At 41.2% G+C, this 17,828-nt stretch overlaps 1 protein-coding gene across 5 annotated transcripts in view; it reads left to right on the top strand.

Moving 5' to 3' along the window:
• The window catches only part of USP9X (ubiquitin specific peptidase 9 X-linked), a 117,227-nt gene extending 100,018 nt beyond the window's left edge, over positions 1-17,209 (top strand). For all 5 annotated transcript variants that reach the window (XR_014789131.1, XM_084843912.1, XM_084843909.1 and 2 more), the window contains 6 exons: positions 1,449-1,669; positions 3,242-3,330; positions 4,767-4,923; positions 5,289-5,501; positions 13,216-13,311; positions 16,185-17,209. Coding sequence is in view for 4 of the 5 variants with exons in the window: in XM_084843912.1 (XP_084700038.1) it covers positions 1,449-1,669; positions 3,242-3,330; positions 4,767-4,923; positions 5,289-5,501; positions 13,216-13,311; positions 16,185-16,319 (911 nt within the window). In the remaining variant the exon portion in view is untranslated. The remainder of the gene's footprint in view (positions 1-1,448; positions 1,670-3,241; positions 3,331-4,766; positions 4,924-5,288; positions 5,502-13,215; positions 13,312-16,184) is intronic.
• Positions 17,210-17,828: the final 619 nt, after the last annotated feature.

Here is a 17,828-nt window from a genome sequence, read left to right as displayed (position 1 = left end):
CCGAAGTAGCATTCAGAGGAGTAATAGGATTTGTTTGAGCTCCTACTTAAAGTCTGTAGCCCTATCCTTCCTTAGTAACAGCAATTGTTTCCTTCACATAGCTGTCCCTGTTTTATCTGAGGTACCCTAAAAGCTTGAATGCTGTTCTTCGGGGAGATCCTTTATCACTCTTGCAGAAAGAGGACAGAGACCAGTGCCACCTCAAAAAGAGAGGAAGGGAACTTTCTTCAGTACTCCAACAAAGTGCCCAGTGGACATCTCTCTCCTACCTGGCTTGGAAGAGAAGCCACAGCATGACAAAAAAATGAAAACTTATTATTCATGTTCTCTGTGCATTGCACACATGGATTCTGTACCTGTGCAGAGCTTCAGTCAGAATGTTCAAGAGTTGAGAGAAGTTGTGGTGCAAGGCCTGTGCCGCTCCTCAGTGCACATGCTTGAAAGGGCATGGCTCCTGCTCAGTTTCTTTTCAGCCACCACAGCATCATTGTGAAGAACATTATTTGTCTCTCACCATTTTTCATCAGGCAAACGGAGTTCTAGTCTTATTTTCTAATGTATTCCTTCTATTTTTCCTCTCATATCCTTTCCATCTTTTATCCTATGCTTTTGTCACTTCCCAACCATCTTGAGAGGCTCCAAGGATCACCAGAGTGATCCTAGCAGTCTATAGAAATGTACTTACTATGTTAGAATGTTTAGTATAGATTTAGCTAGACCAGTAAGCTATTTTAGTTTATTTTTCTGTGCATATTCACTGCTTTTCTCTTATTTCCCCTTTATTTTCTTCTTTAATAAACTTGATTCATTCAGAAACCTGGGCTTGAGTGGTACAGAAACCTGGATTTCTGTATCACTCAAGGGATAGAATTCCCTCCATGCTTGGGCTATAAGGTGTTAATTAATGGGAAGTAAGGAGGAGAAGATGAACTAATAGCTTGACAGGCAAGGAAGGGAAGATGGACTAATTGCTTGACAGGTGGAGACTGGAAGCATATCTGGCACTCCTATTTCTGAATAATACTCCATGAAGTCATGAGGAACCTCACTCAGCCCAATTTAGGTTTATTAAGCATGGAGGACAGCTTACTGGTAGTCTGTCCACTGGGTCAGTGCTGGGATGTTGGTCTCCCCTTTTCTCCACATCCATGTTTTACATAACCAGCTGTAATGCTTTCTGTGTTTGCAGTTGTGACAGTATGAGATTAATATGTTTCTGTCAGACACAGTCTAAATTCTAGGTGAGCACCTATGCATATCCAACAGGGAACACATAGGTGAGCACCTATTCATACCAACTAGGGAGAAATCTTAATTAACTCAAATATTTAATGTACCATACTAATGATCCATACTGTAATTCTAGAAGATGACATTAATAGCTATATAATACCCTATAGATATCTATAGTTCAGAGCAAAAATAAAACAGTAAATGTTTCTTTTTAGGTAATCCTCCACTTAGCAACCCCTATGGTGATCCTAATTTATCACAGCCAATAATGGCACTTCAGCAGAATGTGGCAGACATCTTGTTCGTGCGAACTAGTTACGTGAAAAAAATAATTGAAGATTGCAGTAACTCAGAAGAGACCATCAAACTCCTTCGCTTCTGCTGTTGGGAGAATCCTCAGTTTTCATCTACAGTCCTCAGTGAACTACTTTGGCAGGTAAAACAAGATAAACTTGGAGGAAAAGGTGCATGTTATTGAAGCAGCTTGTATGTAGAGTGATCTATATTGTCACAAGTCAGCTGAAGGCTTCATTTAATTTATTGAAAGTATTAATGCTCCATCTTCTAGCCATAATGCTCAAGGTGGTGGTTTACAACATAATTAAAATGTAATCTAAAACAAGCAATCAGTAATAAAATATATCAAGTCAGTTGCCTTTATTCAGAACATTAAAACAGCAGCAAGATTAATTTGAGCTTGGAATCATGTGGAAGAAGCCCTGTTTCGTCCACCAGTATTTGATAGAATTGATGGCTTTATGTACCAGTTTCCTTGCCCTCAGCTGTGGAAGAGGAGCAGCTGCCCTTGCGTGATCCATCCTGACAATTAAAGCAGCTGCAGCACGTAGTTTTAAAATTACTATTTGAGCTGTCAGACATTACATAGGTAAATTTTGATGGGAAGCTACTTCATAGCTATTTGTTAAGTATATTATATTAATGAAGTAAACAGTGGCTGGTTCAGAAGTAACCCCAATTCTTGGTTTGGCAACACATGTCCAAAAGTTTCAGCCTCGCATGCTGACTCTTCCCCCTTATGCGTTTTTGCTTAACTACTTCCTGGGTCATGGGAAATCAGGAAGTAACTAAGCAGAGTGTAGGTGAAAGTGGAAGAAAGGAGCATGTGAGCCCGAAGCTTTAAGTCATGATTTGGTGTTACCACTGAACTGACCCAAGGCCTAAACTTGCAGTTTTGGAAACATAGTCTGATGTGATTTTTTTTAAAACCTTGTGATTTTCACACTTGTATTCCATTCTCTGAACTTATTAGTGTTCTAATGAGGAACATCCCTTGAATGTACTGAATAGTTAATGTAAAAACCTCTACCACCGAAGAAAATAAGTGCTCATCCACTAATAAAACCTTATTTAACAATCACCAAGATGTTCTCTGTGGCTTGTGACATGTAAAAGAAATCTCCTTCCTAGATCTGGTTGCACATAACACTAACCCATGGTTTAGTAAAAGAAATTCCTTCCTAGACCTGGTTGCACATAACACTAACCCATGGTTTATTTAACCCATGGTTTGTTGCCCTACCCAGGATTTTTCTGGCAGGTGATTGAACAAACCATGGTTTGTTCTCTCAATTCTTGGGTTTGTTTCCCTCCCTCCCTCCCAATATCCCCAATGCCTTTATGGTGCTGTAGTATTGGCATGTAGAGTGGCTGTTTATTTTTAATAAACACTCTTGCCTGCCACTTCTGTAGCCTGGCGAAGCAACCCATGAACAACCCACAATTCTGGGCTCACATATAACAACCACCCATGGTTTAAACAACCCAATAACAAACCATGAGTTCTCTTTCTGGGTTGTTCTTGGTTAACAAACCATGGTTCACACATAATGACAACCCAGGGTTAAATAAACCATGGGTTAGCATTATGTGCAAACCAGGTCATAGTATTGTTCCATCCAGATATTCAGGGACAAAACCTGTCTGTAATACACATTTAAATTACCTGAAGTTGTATATTAATAGTTTCCTAAAATTCCACCTTTTTAAGGTTGCATATTCATACACATATGAACTTCGACCTTACTTGGATCTGCTTCTACAAATCTTGTTAATTGAGGACTCTTGGCAAACTCACAGGTTAGCATTTGGAATTCTTGTGCTCAATACAGTTTTTTGCTTTCATAAAGTGGGACTTCTGTGGGAAAGCCCTTATGTATGTATGGAGAAATACCAGGCTTCAGTGGCTTATTGGAAGCAGAAAGATGGGGAAGTGTGACACTGCTAATTCTTCTGGATTTCTCAGCAGCTTTCAGTACCACCAGTCAGTGGCCATTTCCAGAAGGTAGTAGTGGGGTACTATTAGTCTGCCCCATTGCAGTTGTTATACTGTGATGTGTCACTGTATACATTCCTCCCTCCACTCCCCAGCCGTTTAAAATCTTTATGAGGTCTCTGAGGTCATCCTGGGATTTAGACAAAAGTGTCATGAATATGCAGATGATAGCCACCTCTATTTCTCCTTTTCACCAAGTTCAAATAAGGTTGTGAGGGTGCTGAAGCACTTTCTGGATTTGGTAATGGATGGTATGGGGCCATTAATCTGCGTCTCAGTACAGACAAAATGGAATTTCTGTTGGTGGTTCTTCTGGCTTGGGAGGAGTTCTTTTTTGGGTGAGATTGCATCCCCCTCACCCAAAGAATCAGGTTTCCAGCTTGGGGGTGCTCTTACACCTTGTTCATTAATAGCCCAGGTGACTTCTGTGGCACATAGCTGGTCACTAGTTACAGCTGGTGCACTAACTGACTCCTCATAGACAGAGCAAGCCTGCCACAGTTATCCATGCTCTGACCCCATTTCATTTAGATTGTGGTGCCTCTCTCAGCACAAAGAAAGGCAAAATGGGAGAGGAGAAGTGATGATGTCAATTGGTGTGTTTCCTCTCTTCCTCCCCTCCCCCCCCCCGAAAACTGGTTCTCCACCCCTGTTTTAATGGGTTAGGCCCAGAACTCTACTCACAAGAAACTTCCAATTTGTCCTCCTCCCTGCACCTCCTAAAAATCTGCTCTGGAGGGTTGGGGGACCCTCTGGAAGAGCATGAGAGATGGTACAGGGAGTTGCAGGGGTAAGGGGAAATGGGCAAAAATTGCCTCCATTCTATATCAGTCCCTTCCATGGACAGAAGGATCTGTGAACTTTGGCTCCACCTTAAAGTGTAATTGGAAGTATTTATTAGAACCTTTATGACAATGACATTTGTAACACTTCTGCCATGCCACAACTGCATTGTGAGGCAGGCCGTTTGTGCACGTGTCTGATTGGTACAATGCTGACACACACACCCCTTTTTCTTCTACATCTGATGACCAGGGGGACACAGTGCCCAAGTGACAAAGGAACAAAGAGCCATGCATTATGTTTGGCCAGGGGAGGGGGTGGGTTGACTGTCCAACAAGTTTCACTGATCAGAGAAATGGCAGGTAAACAGGAAGATCCTGTTCTTATCTTTTGGGTCTAGGAGATGGATGAGAGAAGTGTTAATTCTGACCTTTTGGTGTGTTTGGATTCCTCTTAGGATTCACAATGCACTTAAAGGAATTCCAGATGATCGGGATGGGCTATTTGATACCATTCAACGCTCTAAGAACCATTATCAAAAAAGGGCTTACCAGTGCATAAAGTGTATGGTGGCTCTCTTCAGCAACTGTCCGGTAGCCTACCAAATCTTACAGGTAATTCCTTTGATCTCAGTATTTCTGTGATATTAGCAATTGTGTTCTGCTTTAAGTCGATTAACATTTTATTTTCCGGAAACTATTTTATTTAAGCCCTGCTATGAAGAGTGAGGGCATGGTTGATAATCATATAACAGAACTCCCTGCATAATTGCTGAACTTAATCAACTAGCTTGCATACTTTACCCAATACAATGTCAAATCCTATCCTCAAATAGAGAGAAATGCTCTTAGTTAAGTTATCTCTTTAACCACCAGAGTAATGAATGGAAAACAATACACCCTATTAAAAAGCTGTGTTGGTCTGCGGTGTATGAAGAACTGATTTACAAATATTAATAGTTTACTTTTTATCTATTCAGAGCAATGGAGATTTGAAGAGAAAATGGACCTGGGCAGTAGAGTGGCTTGGAGATGAGCTTGAACGTAGACCATATACTGGCAACCCACAGTATACATATAACAACTGGTCCCCACCAGTCCAGAGTAATGAAACATCAAATGGTTACTTTCTGGAGAGATCTCACAGTGCAAGAATGACCCTGGCAAAGGCTTGTGAGCTGTGCCCAGAGGAGGTAAGGAATTCGTTTGTACCCAAGGTTACTTTAACATTCACCGGAGGACAGACAACTTACATTATTAAATTCCTTATAGAATTATATATTGGTTTCATAGTAGAAATGCCAGCTGGCACTACAGTTTAATATGGAGTTGTTAACATTGCAAGTTTTTACATTTTTTCTTCATATGCACTTAGTGGTGCAGTTCTAATGTTCATAAAAAACATTGTTCAAAATTTAACCCAACCCATGACTGCCTTTATAGTTATACATACATACATACATACATAGAATCATAGGGTTGGAAGGGGCCTACAAGAGCATCAAGTCCTACCCCCTGCTCAGTGCCGGAAGCCTGATTCCCTCATGGGATGCTAACATTTATAAGAGTTAGAGGGAATATTATCTCAAATTACTATTTGCACTGGCTATAACCAAGATGAAAAAGATTATCCTACAGTGGTGAGAAAAAGTTTGTGAACCCTAATGATAATTACAGAAACTCCATAGTTTTACCATCATAGCCTTTGTGAATCAAAATCCTTTTCTAAATATCAGTAGGGTTTATATTAACCAATTCCGTGTCTTGTGAAATAAAATGATGTATAAATTAGGCAAACAATGAATACTTAAGAGAAAGGTATGTGCAAAAGTAAGTGAACCCATGGTTGCATAAGCTCAGTTAAAGGGAATAATTAGAATCAGATGTTTAAGTAATTAGGTAGATCTTCAAGGGTGAGTTTGGGAGGCCCCACCCTATAAAAGGATCAGAAACAGAAACTTTGTGAGTTTGGTTTTCACCATACGGTTGTGTGGAAACACGTCATGCTACAATCAAAAGACATCTCCGTGGACCTCAGAAATGTAGTTGTTGCTGCTCATCAGTCTAGAAAGGGTTACAAAATCATTTCTAAGGATTTGGGGCTCCACCAATCCACTGTCAGACAGTCTACAAAGGTTCAAGACCAGAGTCACTCCACCCATGAGTGGTCGTCACGCCAAAATCTCTCCAAGAACAAACTGGCACATCATCTAGGAAGTCAAAAAGGATCCCAGAGTAATATCCAAGGATCTCCAAGCCACTCTCGCCTTCACTAACGTGAGTGTTGCTGACAGTGATCAGCAAAAGACTGAACAAGAATGGTGTTCATGGGAGGATAACCGGGAGGAAATCGCTGCTCTCTAAAAAGTACATTGCTGCCCGTCTGATGTTTGCTAAAGATCACATAGATGATCCCGAAGACTTCTGGAACAGTGTTCTCTGAACAAACGAGTCAAAGGTAGAACCCTTTACCTCAATGACAAACGTTATGTTTGGCGAAAAACACTGAGTTCAAACAAGAACCTCATCCCAACTGTCAAGCATGGTGGTAGGAATGTGTGGTTTGGGCCTCAGGACCCGAATGGCTTGCCATCATTGACACAACCATGAGTTCTGCAGTATATCAGAAGATTCTAGAGGAGAATGTCAGGCCATCCATCCATGAGCAGAAGCTGAACTGAAAGTGGGTCATGCAGTATGACATTAATCCTAAGCATACAAGCAGATTTACAATGGCTGCGGAAGAAGAAATTCCGTGTTTTAGAATGGCCTAGTCAAAGTCTGGACCTAAACCCCTTCAAAATGTTGTGGCAGGCCCTGAAATGAGCTGTTCATGCAAGGAAGCCCTCATCTCACTGAGCTGAAGCAGTTCTGTAAGGAGGAATGGGCCAAAATTCCTCAAAACCTAAATGGGAGACTAACCAACAGTTACGGGAGACTCTTACTTGAAGTCATTGCTGCTCAAGGGAGTGGCACCAGGTACTGAATCTAAAGGTTCACATACATTTTCACACATGGATATTGAATGTTGAATCAGCTGTGGATAAATAAATGTTGAAAAAGCATCGTTTGTGTGTCATTTGTTTACTCAGGTTATCTGTTCTTTATATAGGATTATGGGGTTAGATTAAGATCTAATAACATTTTAGGTTGGAAATATCTGACAATCCTAAGCGTTTCACAAACTTTTTCTCTCCACTGTAAATGAACTTTAAAAAGGAAAATTTATTCTTGTTTTATGAATTCTATTTTTCCAATGTCTCCATTGTAACACTTCTTAGCTGGTAGGCATTGCTTGGATACATCCCATAGTCTGTTACGTTTTGGTGAACAGGTTGCCCATAGTATGACATAGGTGCATACATTTGGAAGTCCCCTTTTACAGCTGACATATATACAGGTAGGTAGGTAGATCGGTAGATAGATATTAGTCCTGTGTTGGGTTGTAAACTAGCTAAATCCCTCAGTATTTGAGGATACTTATTTTTTTGTGGTTCATCACTGTGATTGTTGCAGATCAGAGATTTCACGTGGCCCTTTCTTTCCATTGTGGGTATAAAGAGCTTTTCACTAGTTGTTAGATACCTCTTAAGACTTGCAGTTCATGACCAAGATGCTTAAACATTTTTCCAAGAAAGTCTAGATTGGTTTTGGTTGCCCTTCTTATCACTATCTTCTGTTGAAAATATCAGACTTGGGTTGCTATATAGAATCATAGAATAGTAGAATTGGAAGGGGCCTACAAGCCCATCGAGTCCAACCCCCTGCTCAATGCAGGAATCCAAGTCAGAGCATCCCTGACAAATGGTTGTCCAGCCTCGTCTTGAAGGCCTCCAGTGTGGGAGAGCCCACCACCTCCCCAGGTAATTGGTTCCATTGTCGTATTGCTCTTACAGTCAGGAAGTTTTTCCTGATGTTCAGCCGGAATCTGGCTTCCTGTAACTTGAGCCCATTATTCCGTGTCCTGCACTCTGGGATGATCAAGAAGAGATCCTGGCCTTCTTCTCTGTGACAACCTTTCAAGTACTTGAAGAGTGCTATCATATCTCCCCTCAGTCTTCTCTTCTCAAGGCTAAACATGCCCAGTTCTTTCAGTCTCTCTTCATGGGGCTTTGCTTCCAGTCCCCTGATCATCTTTGTTGCCCTCCTCTGAACCCTCTCCAGTTTGTCTGCATCCTTCTTAAAAGTGTGGTGCCCAGAACTGGAGACAGTACTCCAGATGAGGCCTAACCAGTGCTGAGTAGAGGGGAACTAGTACTTCCCGGGATTTGGAAGCGATGCTTCTATGAATGCAGCCCAAAATAGCATTTGCCTTTTTTGCAGCCACATCACATTGTTGCCTCATATTCAGCTTGTGATCAACAACAATTCCAAGATCCTTCCCGCTTGTAGTGTGGTTGAGCCACATATCCCCCATCTTGTAACTGTGCATTTGGTTTCTTTTTCCTAGGTGCAGAACTTGGCATTTATCCCTGTTAAATGTCATTCTGTTGTTTTCTGCCCAGCGCTCCAGTCTACCCAGATCACTTTGAATTTTGTTTCTGTCTTCCAAAGTATTGGCTATCCCTCCCAATTTTGTGTCATCTGAAAATTTGATCAGGATTCCCTGCACCTCCTCCTCCAAGACATTAATAAAAACGTTGAAGAGCACTGGGCCCAGGACTGAGCCCTGCAGTACCCCACTCGTTACCTCTCCCCAGTTTGAGAAGATCCCACTGATAAGCACTCTTTGAGTCCGATTCTGTAGCCAACTGTGGATCCACCGGATCGTTGTTTTAGCTAGCCCACTTTGAGCTAGTTTGCTCATCAGGATATCATGGGGCACTTTGTTGAAAGCTTTGCTGAAGTCGAGGTATATGATGTCTACAGCATTCCCACAGTCTACAAGGGAGGTTACTTGATCAAAAAATGAGATCAGATTTGTCTGGCAGGACTTGTTTTTGACAAATCCATGTTGGCTTCCAGTAATCACGACATTGTTGTCAAGGTGCTTCCAGATGGATTGCTTTATCATCTGCTCCAGAATTTTCCCAGGGATTGATGTCAGACTGACTGGTCTGTAGTTCCCAGGTTCCTCCTTTTTACCCTTTTTGAAGATAGGGGCAATGTTAGCCCTCCTCCAGTCATCTGGCACTTCCCCCGTCCTCCATGATTTCTCAAAGAGAATAGACAGCAGTTCCGAGAGTTGTTCTGCCAGTTCTTTTATTACTCTAGGATGCAGTTCATCTGGCCCTGGAGATTTGAACTCATTCAAAGTAATTAGTGTTCCTTGACCATATGCCTATCGATCTCAAGCTGCAATCCTGCCCCTTCAGCCTGTACTTTGCCTTTGCCAGGGGGGTCGTAGACCCTCTTTTGGGAGAAGACTGAGCCAAAGTAGGAATTGAGCACCTCTGCTTTTTCTTTGTCATCTGTTATCGTTTTGCCATCCGTATTTAATAGCTGAACCACCATTTCTTTCCTCTGCCTTTTACCATGCACGTAGCTGAAGAAAGCCTTTTTGTTGTTTTTAGCATCCCTTACTAACCTCAGCTCATTCTCAGCTTTAGCCTTCCTGACGCCATCCCTGCAATTCTGTGCCACCTGCCTGTACTCTTCCTTTGTTACTTGGCCTTCTTTCCACTTCCTATATGTGTCCTTTTTTGTTTTCAGGTCATCCCTAAGCTTTTTGTGAAGCCACATTGGCTTCTTCTGTTGTCTTCCACCTTCTTGTTGGAATTGTTTGTGATTGTGCCTTGAGAATTTCCTTTTTTAAAAGCTCCCACCCACCTTGGACTCCTTTTCTCTTTAGCGTCGCTTGCCATGGGACCTTACTGATCATTGTTCTGAGTTTATTAAAATCAGCTTTCCTAAAATCCAGAGTACGCGTTTGACTACACTCAGCTTTTGCTTCCCTTAGAACCAAGAACTGAAGTACAACATGGTCGCTTTCCCCCAGAGTTCCTGTAACTGCTACTTTATCCACTAAGTCATCTCTGTTGGTTAGGATCAAGTCAAGGATAGCCGATCCTCTAGTTCCTTCTTCTACTTTGTGTAGGAGGAAGTTATCTGCCACACAAGTCAGGAATTTCCTGGAGGGGTCATGTTTTGCAGAATTTGTGTCCCAACAAATATCGGGGAAATTGAAGTCCCCCATGACTACTACATCATGCTTCCTTAAAACATTGGCTATTTGCTTTTCAAAAGTTTCATCCTTGTCTTCTCCTTGATTGGGTGGCTGGTAGTAGACTCCGACCATTATTGAAAAGGTTCCTTTTATTCTTTGCTCCATTTATTTCAACCCAGATGCTCTCGATGGGGCTACCAAGCTCCTCCTCCTGTATTTCTGTGTAGAGATATGTATTTTTCACATACAGTGCAACCCCACCTCCCTTTCTGTTCCTCCTGTTCTTTTTGAACAAGTTATGTAAACTGTTAGGAAAGAGAGAAACAAAATGGTCTAGGAGAACAAAATGAAGCAGGACATAGGTTGATAGAATTTTGCCAAGACAACTCACTGTGCATAACAAACACTCTCTTCCAACAACCTAAGAGACGACTTTATACATGGATTTCACCAGACGGTCGACACCGAAATCAGATTGACTACATCCTTTGTAGCCAAAAGTGGTGGACATCTATGCAGACGGTAAAAACAAGACCTGGAGCTGATTGTAGTTCAGATCACCAACTTCTTATTGCACAATTTAGAATCAGACTAAAGAGAATAGGGAAGACCCACAGATCAGTTAGATATGAGCTCACTAATATTTCTAATGAATATGCAGTGGAGGTGAAGATTAGATTTAAGGGACTAGATTTAGTAGATAGGATCCCGGAAGAACCATGGACAGAAGTTCGCAACATTGTTCAGGAGGCGGCAACAAAAAACATCCCAAAGAAAAAGCAAACCAAGAAGGCAAGATGGCTGTCTGCTGAGACACTGGAAGCAGCCCAAGAAAGAAGGAAAGCAAAAGGCAACAGTGATAGGGGGAGATATGCCCAATTAAATGCCAAATTCCAGAGGTTAGCCAGAAGAGATAAGGAATTATTTTTAAACAAGCAATGCATGGAAGCAGAAGAAGATAATAGAATAGGGAGGACAAGAGAGCTCTTCCAGAAAATTAGAAACATCGGAGGTAAATTCCAGGCCAAAATGGGTATGATCAAAAACAAAGATGGCAAGGACCTAACAGAAGCAGAAGAGATCAAGAAAAGGTGGCAAGAATATACGGAAGATCTGTATAGGAAGGATAATAATATCGGGGATAGATTTGGTGGTGTGGTCAGTGAGCTAGAGCTCCTGAAGAGTGAGGTTGAATGGGCCTTAAGAAGCATTGCTAATAACAAGGCAGCAGGAGATGATGGTATCCCAGCTGAACTGTTTCAAATCTTGCAAGATGATGCTGTCAAGGTGATGCATGCCATATGCCCGCAAATTTGGAAAACACAAGAATGGCCAACACATTGGAAAAAATCAACCTATATCCCCATACCAAAAAAGGGAAGCACCAAATAATGTTCAAACTATTGAATAGTGGCACTTATTTCACATGCCAGTAAGGTAATGCTCAAGATCTTGCAAGGTAGACTCCAGCAATTCATGAAACAAGAATTGCCAGATGTACAAGCTGGGTTTCGAAAAGGCAGAGGAACTAGAGACCAAATTGCCAATATCCGCTGGATAATGGAGAAAGCCAGGGAGTGTCAGAAAAACATCTATTTCTGTTTTATTGACTATTCTAAAGCCTTTGACTGTGTGGATCATCACAAATTGTGGCAAGTTCTTGGTGGTATGGGGATACCAAGTCATCTTGTCCGCCTCCTGAGGAATCTGTATAACGACCAAGTAGCAACGGTAAGAACAGACCATGGAACAACAGACTAGTTTAAGATTGGGAATGGAGTACGGCAGGGTTGTATACTCTCACCCTACCTATTCAACCCGCACGCAGAACACAGCATGCGACGTGCTGGGCTTGATGAAGCCAAGGCTGGAGTTAAAATCGCTGGAAGAAACATTAACAATCTCCGATATGCAGATGATACCACTTTGATGGCTGAAAGCGAGGAGGAGCTGAAGAACCTTATGATGAAGGTGAAAGAAGAAAGTGCAAAAGCTGGGTTGTAGTTAAACCTCAAAAAAACCAAGATTATGGCAACCAGCTTGATTGATAACTGGCAAATAGAGGGAGAAAACATGGAGGCAGTGACAGACTTTGTCTTTCTAGGCACAAAGATTACTGCAGACGCTGACTGTAGCCAGGAAATCAGAAGACATTTACTTCTTGGGAGGAGAGCAATGACAAATCTTGATAAAATAGTGAAGAGCAGAGACATCACACTGACAACAAAGGTCCGCATAATTAAAGCAATGGTATTCCCCATAGTAACCTATGGCTGCGAGAGCTGGACCATAAGGAAGGCTGAGCGAAGGAAGATAGATGCTTTTGAACTGTGGTGCTGGAGGAAAATTCTGAGAGTGCCTTGGACTGCAAGAAGATCAAACCAGTCCATACTCCAGGAAATAAAGCCAGACTGCTCACTTGAGGGAAGGATATTAAAGGCAAAACTGAAGTACTTTGGCCACATCATGAGGATACCCTGGAGAAGATGCTGATGCTAGGGAAAGTGGAAGGCAAAAGGAAGAGGGGCCGACCAAGGGCAAGGTGGATGGATGATATTCTGGAGGTGACGGGCTCGACCTTGGGGGAGCTGGGGGTGGCGACGGCTGACAGGACGCTCTGGCGTGGGCTGGTCCATGAAGTCAAGAAGAGTCGGAAGCGACTGACCGAATAAACAACAAGTGGTGGTATACTATATTATATAATTTTAGAATGTTAATTGCCAGAAGAAAATAATGACAAGACAGGATTTAATGTGCGAAGTAGCTTTACGCTTGTTTTAATGAGTGCTTTTCATTTTTAGGAACCAGATGATCCAGATGCCCCTGATGAGCATGAGTCCTCTCCACCAGAAGATGCTCCATTGTATCCCCATTCACCTGGCTCCCAATATCAGCAGGTGAGCAGAAATTTATCTTGAAAGGAAATCTGTCAGTTATTTTAGTATTCATGTGAATTTTGCTTCAGCTTGATTAAACATATATTGCCAACATTGTTCCATTAGACACAAGGATAAGTGTTTCACAAGTACATACTAAAAGAGGAGTCTCCAATCTTTTTTGGCCTCTGGGCACATTTGGATCTTTGATAAGTGTTTTGAACACTTGTCACAGCATGGCTACTGGGGGGGTATGTGTGTGTGTCACAAAATAGCTGCTATGGGGTGTGGGCAATCGCAAAATGTACTACCGCAATGGAACACCTCTTTCATAGAAGGGCAAACTGATGAGGCCAGAAGACTAATACACTCTTTTGAACCTATAGTTTTCTGCTCCAGCAACCACCTATTTCACAGAAAGGCAAACTAATTTCCCCAGATCAGCTCTAAATATAGTGGGCAGCATTCAACGGTGCACAACCACTAATATAAATTATGTTGCGCTAGGATAAACTACTCTAGCGCAATGCCAGTAGGATTAGCTGGCTCACTGGAAAATCAGTGTTGTGAAATTGGTGTTGCGTTAGAATATTTTATGCTAGCACAGTGTAATTTATGTTAGCAATCTGCACCCAGTTGGATACTGCCCATTCTTATAACATTTCTCCAAATTTATTTTATCAGAATAGAAAGATCAACCCCGAATCACCTTGCTCCAAACACGCATACAACACACACCACCAGTACGCTCAAAACGCCACATGTACACGCGTAAAACCATGCTGTTTCTGTCAGGCTCACCCCCCAGCCCAAAAGCACACCCCATCCATCCAGAGACACAACCACGCATCCCGTTCATCCATCACACAGATATGTGCACATGTGCGCACACACGTGCGTATCCCTCCTTCCTTGTCCGTCTCAGCCCCCCCACCCCCCGATTGCTTCCCAGTTTCTTCCCATTGTCTCCCCATCCTTTGCTGGCTTTCTAAGCCCCTGCTGCCCTTCCTGCCCTGCCCCCAGATCAGTCCCTGCTTCCCCCTTTCCCCATCACTTCAGTTTACCCCAAGAAGCTTTCTTTACTTTTTAAATTTCAGTTTTGGTTGTCTGGCTCGAAAGCAAAAGAGCTACAGCCTCCAGCTGCCCCACCCTTTTCCTTTCCTTTGAAGAATGCTCTGAGTCCACATGGGGTCCAGAGGCATTCTGGGCAAGTCAAAAGAGGAGGCCGGGGCAGTCAGACATCTGCTGTTTTCCAGCCCCCCAAGTTAAAAATTCAAAACATTGAAGTAATCAGGAGGGGCAGGGGGCCTTGGTGGGCACCAAGTGGTGTCCAATGGCACTGTGGTACCTGAGGACGGTGCATTGGCAACCCCAGTAGCAGAACATGGTTCTTACAGGGGGCCTCTTCCAACACAGTGTTACGTGCAGACCGGTTCGTTTTGTAAAAGGCTCTAGTGAGTGCCTACACAAAACCACAATGTGGGCATTGATTATCCAACTTTTTTCTGTAGCGTAAGCTATGGTAATAGCCACCAATAGAACTTGAATGTGCTTATATATACTTCCATAATAAAATTAATTTCTCCAGATATGACATATTCATCCATTGATGCTTTGGGGAACACGTTAGAAAGCAAATGCATGTATTTCAAAATGCCTAAAACATTACATAAATTTTGCACAAAACTACCTTCTAATGGAAGTTTCTGAACCAACACTGAATTCTTATTCTGCCTTGCTCTAGTTCATGTATAATACTATTTGACTTCAAGTTGCCACATAATCCTAATGAATAGAATCAAGCTCAAAGATCAGGTCTTGGATTTTAGTATTTTCCAGTCTTTCTCAAACCAAAAATGAGGTATGAAATATCTAATTCATGAACACCGAGGTCCAGGTTCATACTATGTGTACACAAGATTAAGGGTGCAATCCTATGCACGTTCAGACAGAAAAAAATCCTACAAATCCCAGCATGCCCCAGCCAGTCTAAACATGCTTTGAATTGCACCCTAAACCTCTCTTAAAAGTGAAATGCCTTTATAAATGTGGTGCTAGCTTTGCAAAGTTAACGTTTTATTTATCTTGCATTCACTGTGTTTGTAAGTCATAGATAACTGAACTTTTTGTTCAGTTATCCCTTCTCTTTTCTAAATCATTAATTGTATATCCTTAATCTGTTAATTCCCTTTCCTGTTCATTTGCTCATTTGCTTTCATCTTGCTTTCTTTACCGATGTTTGTAGCAGAGCAGTTGGTAAGTGATATAAACCCAATCCCCTCAAAATTAAACCACATGTTATCCACCAGCTCCCTTATCTGTTAGTGTTTGGTATCTTCACTGTCTCACAAGAGCTGGCTTTATTTCACCTCCTAACATGCACAATATTTTTTATTCTAGTTATAGGTTCATAATCAATCGAACCACATTACACCAAGGTATACATGTTTTACGTTGACCAGCTTAGTAGGTGTGTTAATGCTTAACGTACTTGATGCAGATTACCATGAGTCATTTCATTAAGCTTGACACAAGAACTCTACTATACCTTTGGAAGAAAGAGAATTCACAGTTTCTACTTTTCCGTACTAATTAAAACTACATTCTCTCCACCCTTTCATTTTTGAAGACTTATTTTAATTCAAGGTCTTCACGTAAGTTGGACTGCATTTTTTTTCAGTTCCCTCTTGCTTAAGCCTCTTGCATGAAGTTGGACTTAATGGAAACTTTACATTTTGGTTTCATTGCCAATGTATTTGGTCTCTAGCTTTATTTTACAGGTAAGTCTATCTCTCTAGAGGTATTTAAAATAGCATTGTTACCCAGTTTGCCAAGCTGCTATTTAAAAGAAAAATAGAAGACATTATTCATAAACTATGTTTTGTCTCTTACAGAATAACCATGTGCATGGACAGCCGTATACAGGCCCAGCAGCACATCATATGAACAACCCTCAGCGAACCGGCCAACGAGCACAAGAAAATTATGAAGGCAGTGAAGAGGTTTCACCGCCTCAGACAAAAGAATAGTAGAAATGCACATAAGTAACTTGCTCCATCAAGACTGTGCACCCAGGCCTTACAATCCAACTTTTCTCTGTGTCTGGCTAATATTTAGAAAAAACTATTCCTAATCAACATGGAGTGAAGAGTCTATTCACTGTCTTATCTGCAGAAAATTGCTGTCAATATATAACCTGCCTGCAGTGGAAAGTGTATAGTGTTTTGTAATAAATGGCCTGATGCTAATGTGTAAATGGCAAAGGTGTATATAGTATATTAATGTTTGACTGTTAATTCTTAAGCAAGAAACATTTTTTTGTCTTGATGAGACTCACAGATCTACAACAATTAATTTCTTGATATATCTGCTGCGCTCTACAACCAGTGTTGCCTGCCTAATGGCAGTTGGATCAACTCCTTCCCCTCCCCACAAAAAGTAAGCCTCTCCATGTCAACCAGAAAAATAGTTTCATGTAATTCTTTGCCACTGGAGTCGATTTTACTATGAGCAACGTAATGACTGGTAACCTTTTAATTATTTGGTTGATGTGGAAAATTGGTGATGTAACATTGTTTCTAGGTCTTTTTTCATTGCCTTTTTCATTCTGGTATTAGGTTAATCACTTTGAAGCTATAGTTAAGCTGTAACATTTAGCATGGCTTCACACCAGGTTAGTGTAGCCAGTGAGGAAAGAAAAATTACAGTTGTCCCAAAGTGACAACTGTGTTGTTCAGACAGAGCCTTTTCTTCTGACATCTAGATTATAAAACGGAGGGGAGGGTTGGGCAATGTGACAAACAAGTGGTTTTCAGTTGCACATATGTTCCCCACATCTAATGTTTGACAGTTGTGTCTCTGGGTGGGATAAAAGAACACTTAGTTTTCAGTAATAGGAAATTAAAAGATTTAAAACAAATATGCAAATTTTTGCTATGCCAGGATGCCTGGAGCATAATAGACTGTATTTGGTGTGCTTGTTTTGTTTCTTTGGTAGAGCTTATTTGATAAACTTCTAACACTTTCCTTTCTACTGCATTGCAGTGAAGTGGAAGTCAACAAAATCACACAGTACTTGTGAGTGCCACTGCACCAAGTTAACTTGCTGGTTTTCTGCTCATTCACAATTCTACTTGAAAGCAAGAGTTGTCTTAGCTCTTTATCCATTATAAGAGAAATCTTAACCTTAGAAGCAGGGTTTGATTATTAAAAGAAAAACAACTACTGGTTAGTCAAATACAAATATGAGGTATCTCTATTCCAGAGTAAACATTTGTTTAAAGACTTCAAGGAACGCATCAGTAAATACTGTATTTAAATTAAAATTGGTAACTTGAATGTGTGTAATTATTTTGGAGCCTGTCGAAAAACCAAATACCCCTGCAAAACAGATACAGCCCACCCTATACTATTTAAATATTTGCTGTTTTATTTTATAGAAATTATTTTGCTGAATTCACAAATAGAATTTGATTTAAGAAGACCATTTTTGTCCTGTGGTGTGTGTGTGTGGTTTTTTTTTTAAAAAAACAAACAAA

Source organism: Heloderma suspectum, chromosome 3 (assembly GCF_057233095.1).
Source record: "Heloderma suspectum isolate Gila_16-S chromosome 3, 16-S_ref, whole genome shotgun sequence".
NCBI classification, from domain to species: domain Eukaryota; kingdom Metazoa; phylum Chordata; class Lepidosauria; order Squamata; family Helodermatidae; genus Heloderma; species Heloderma suspectum.
This window is presented reverse-complemented; position numbering and strand designations above follow the sequence as displayed.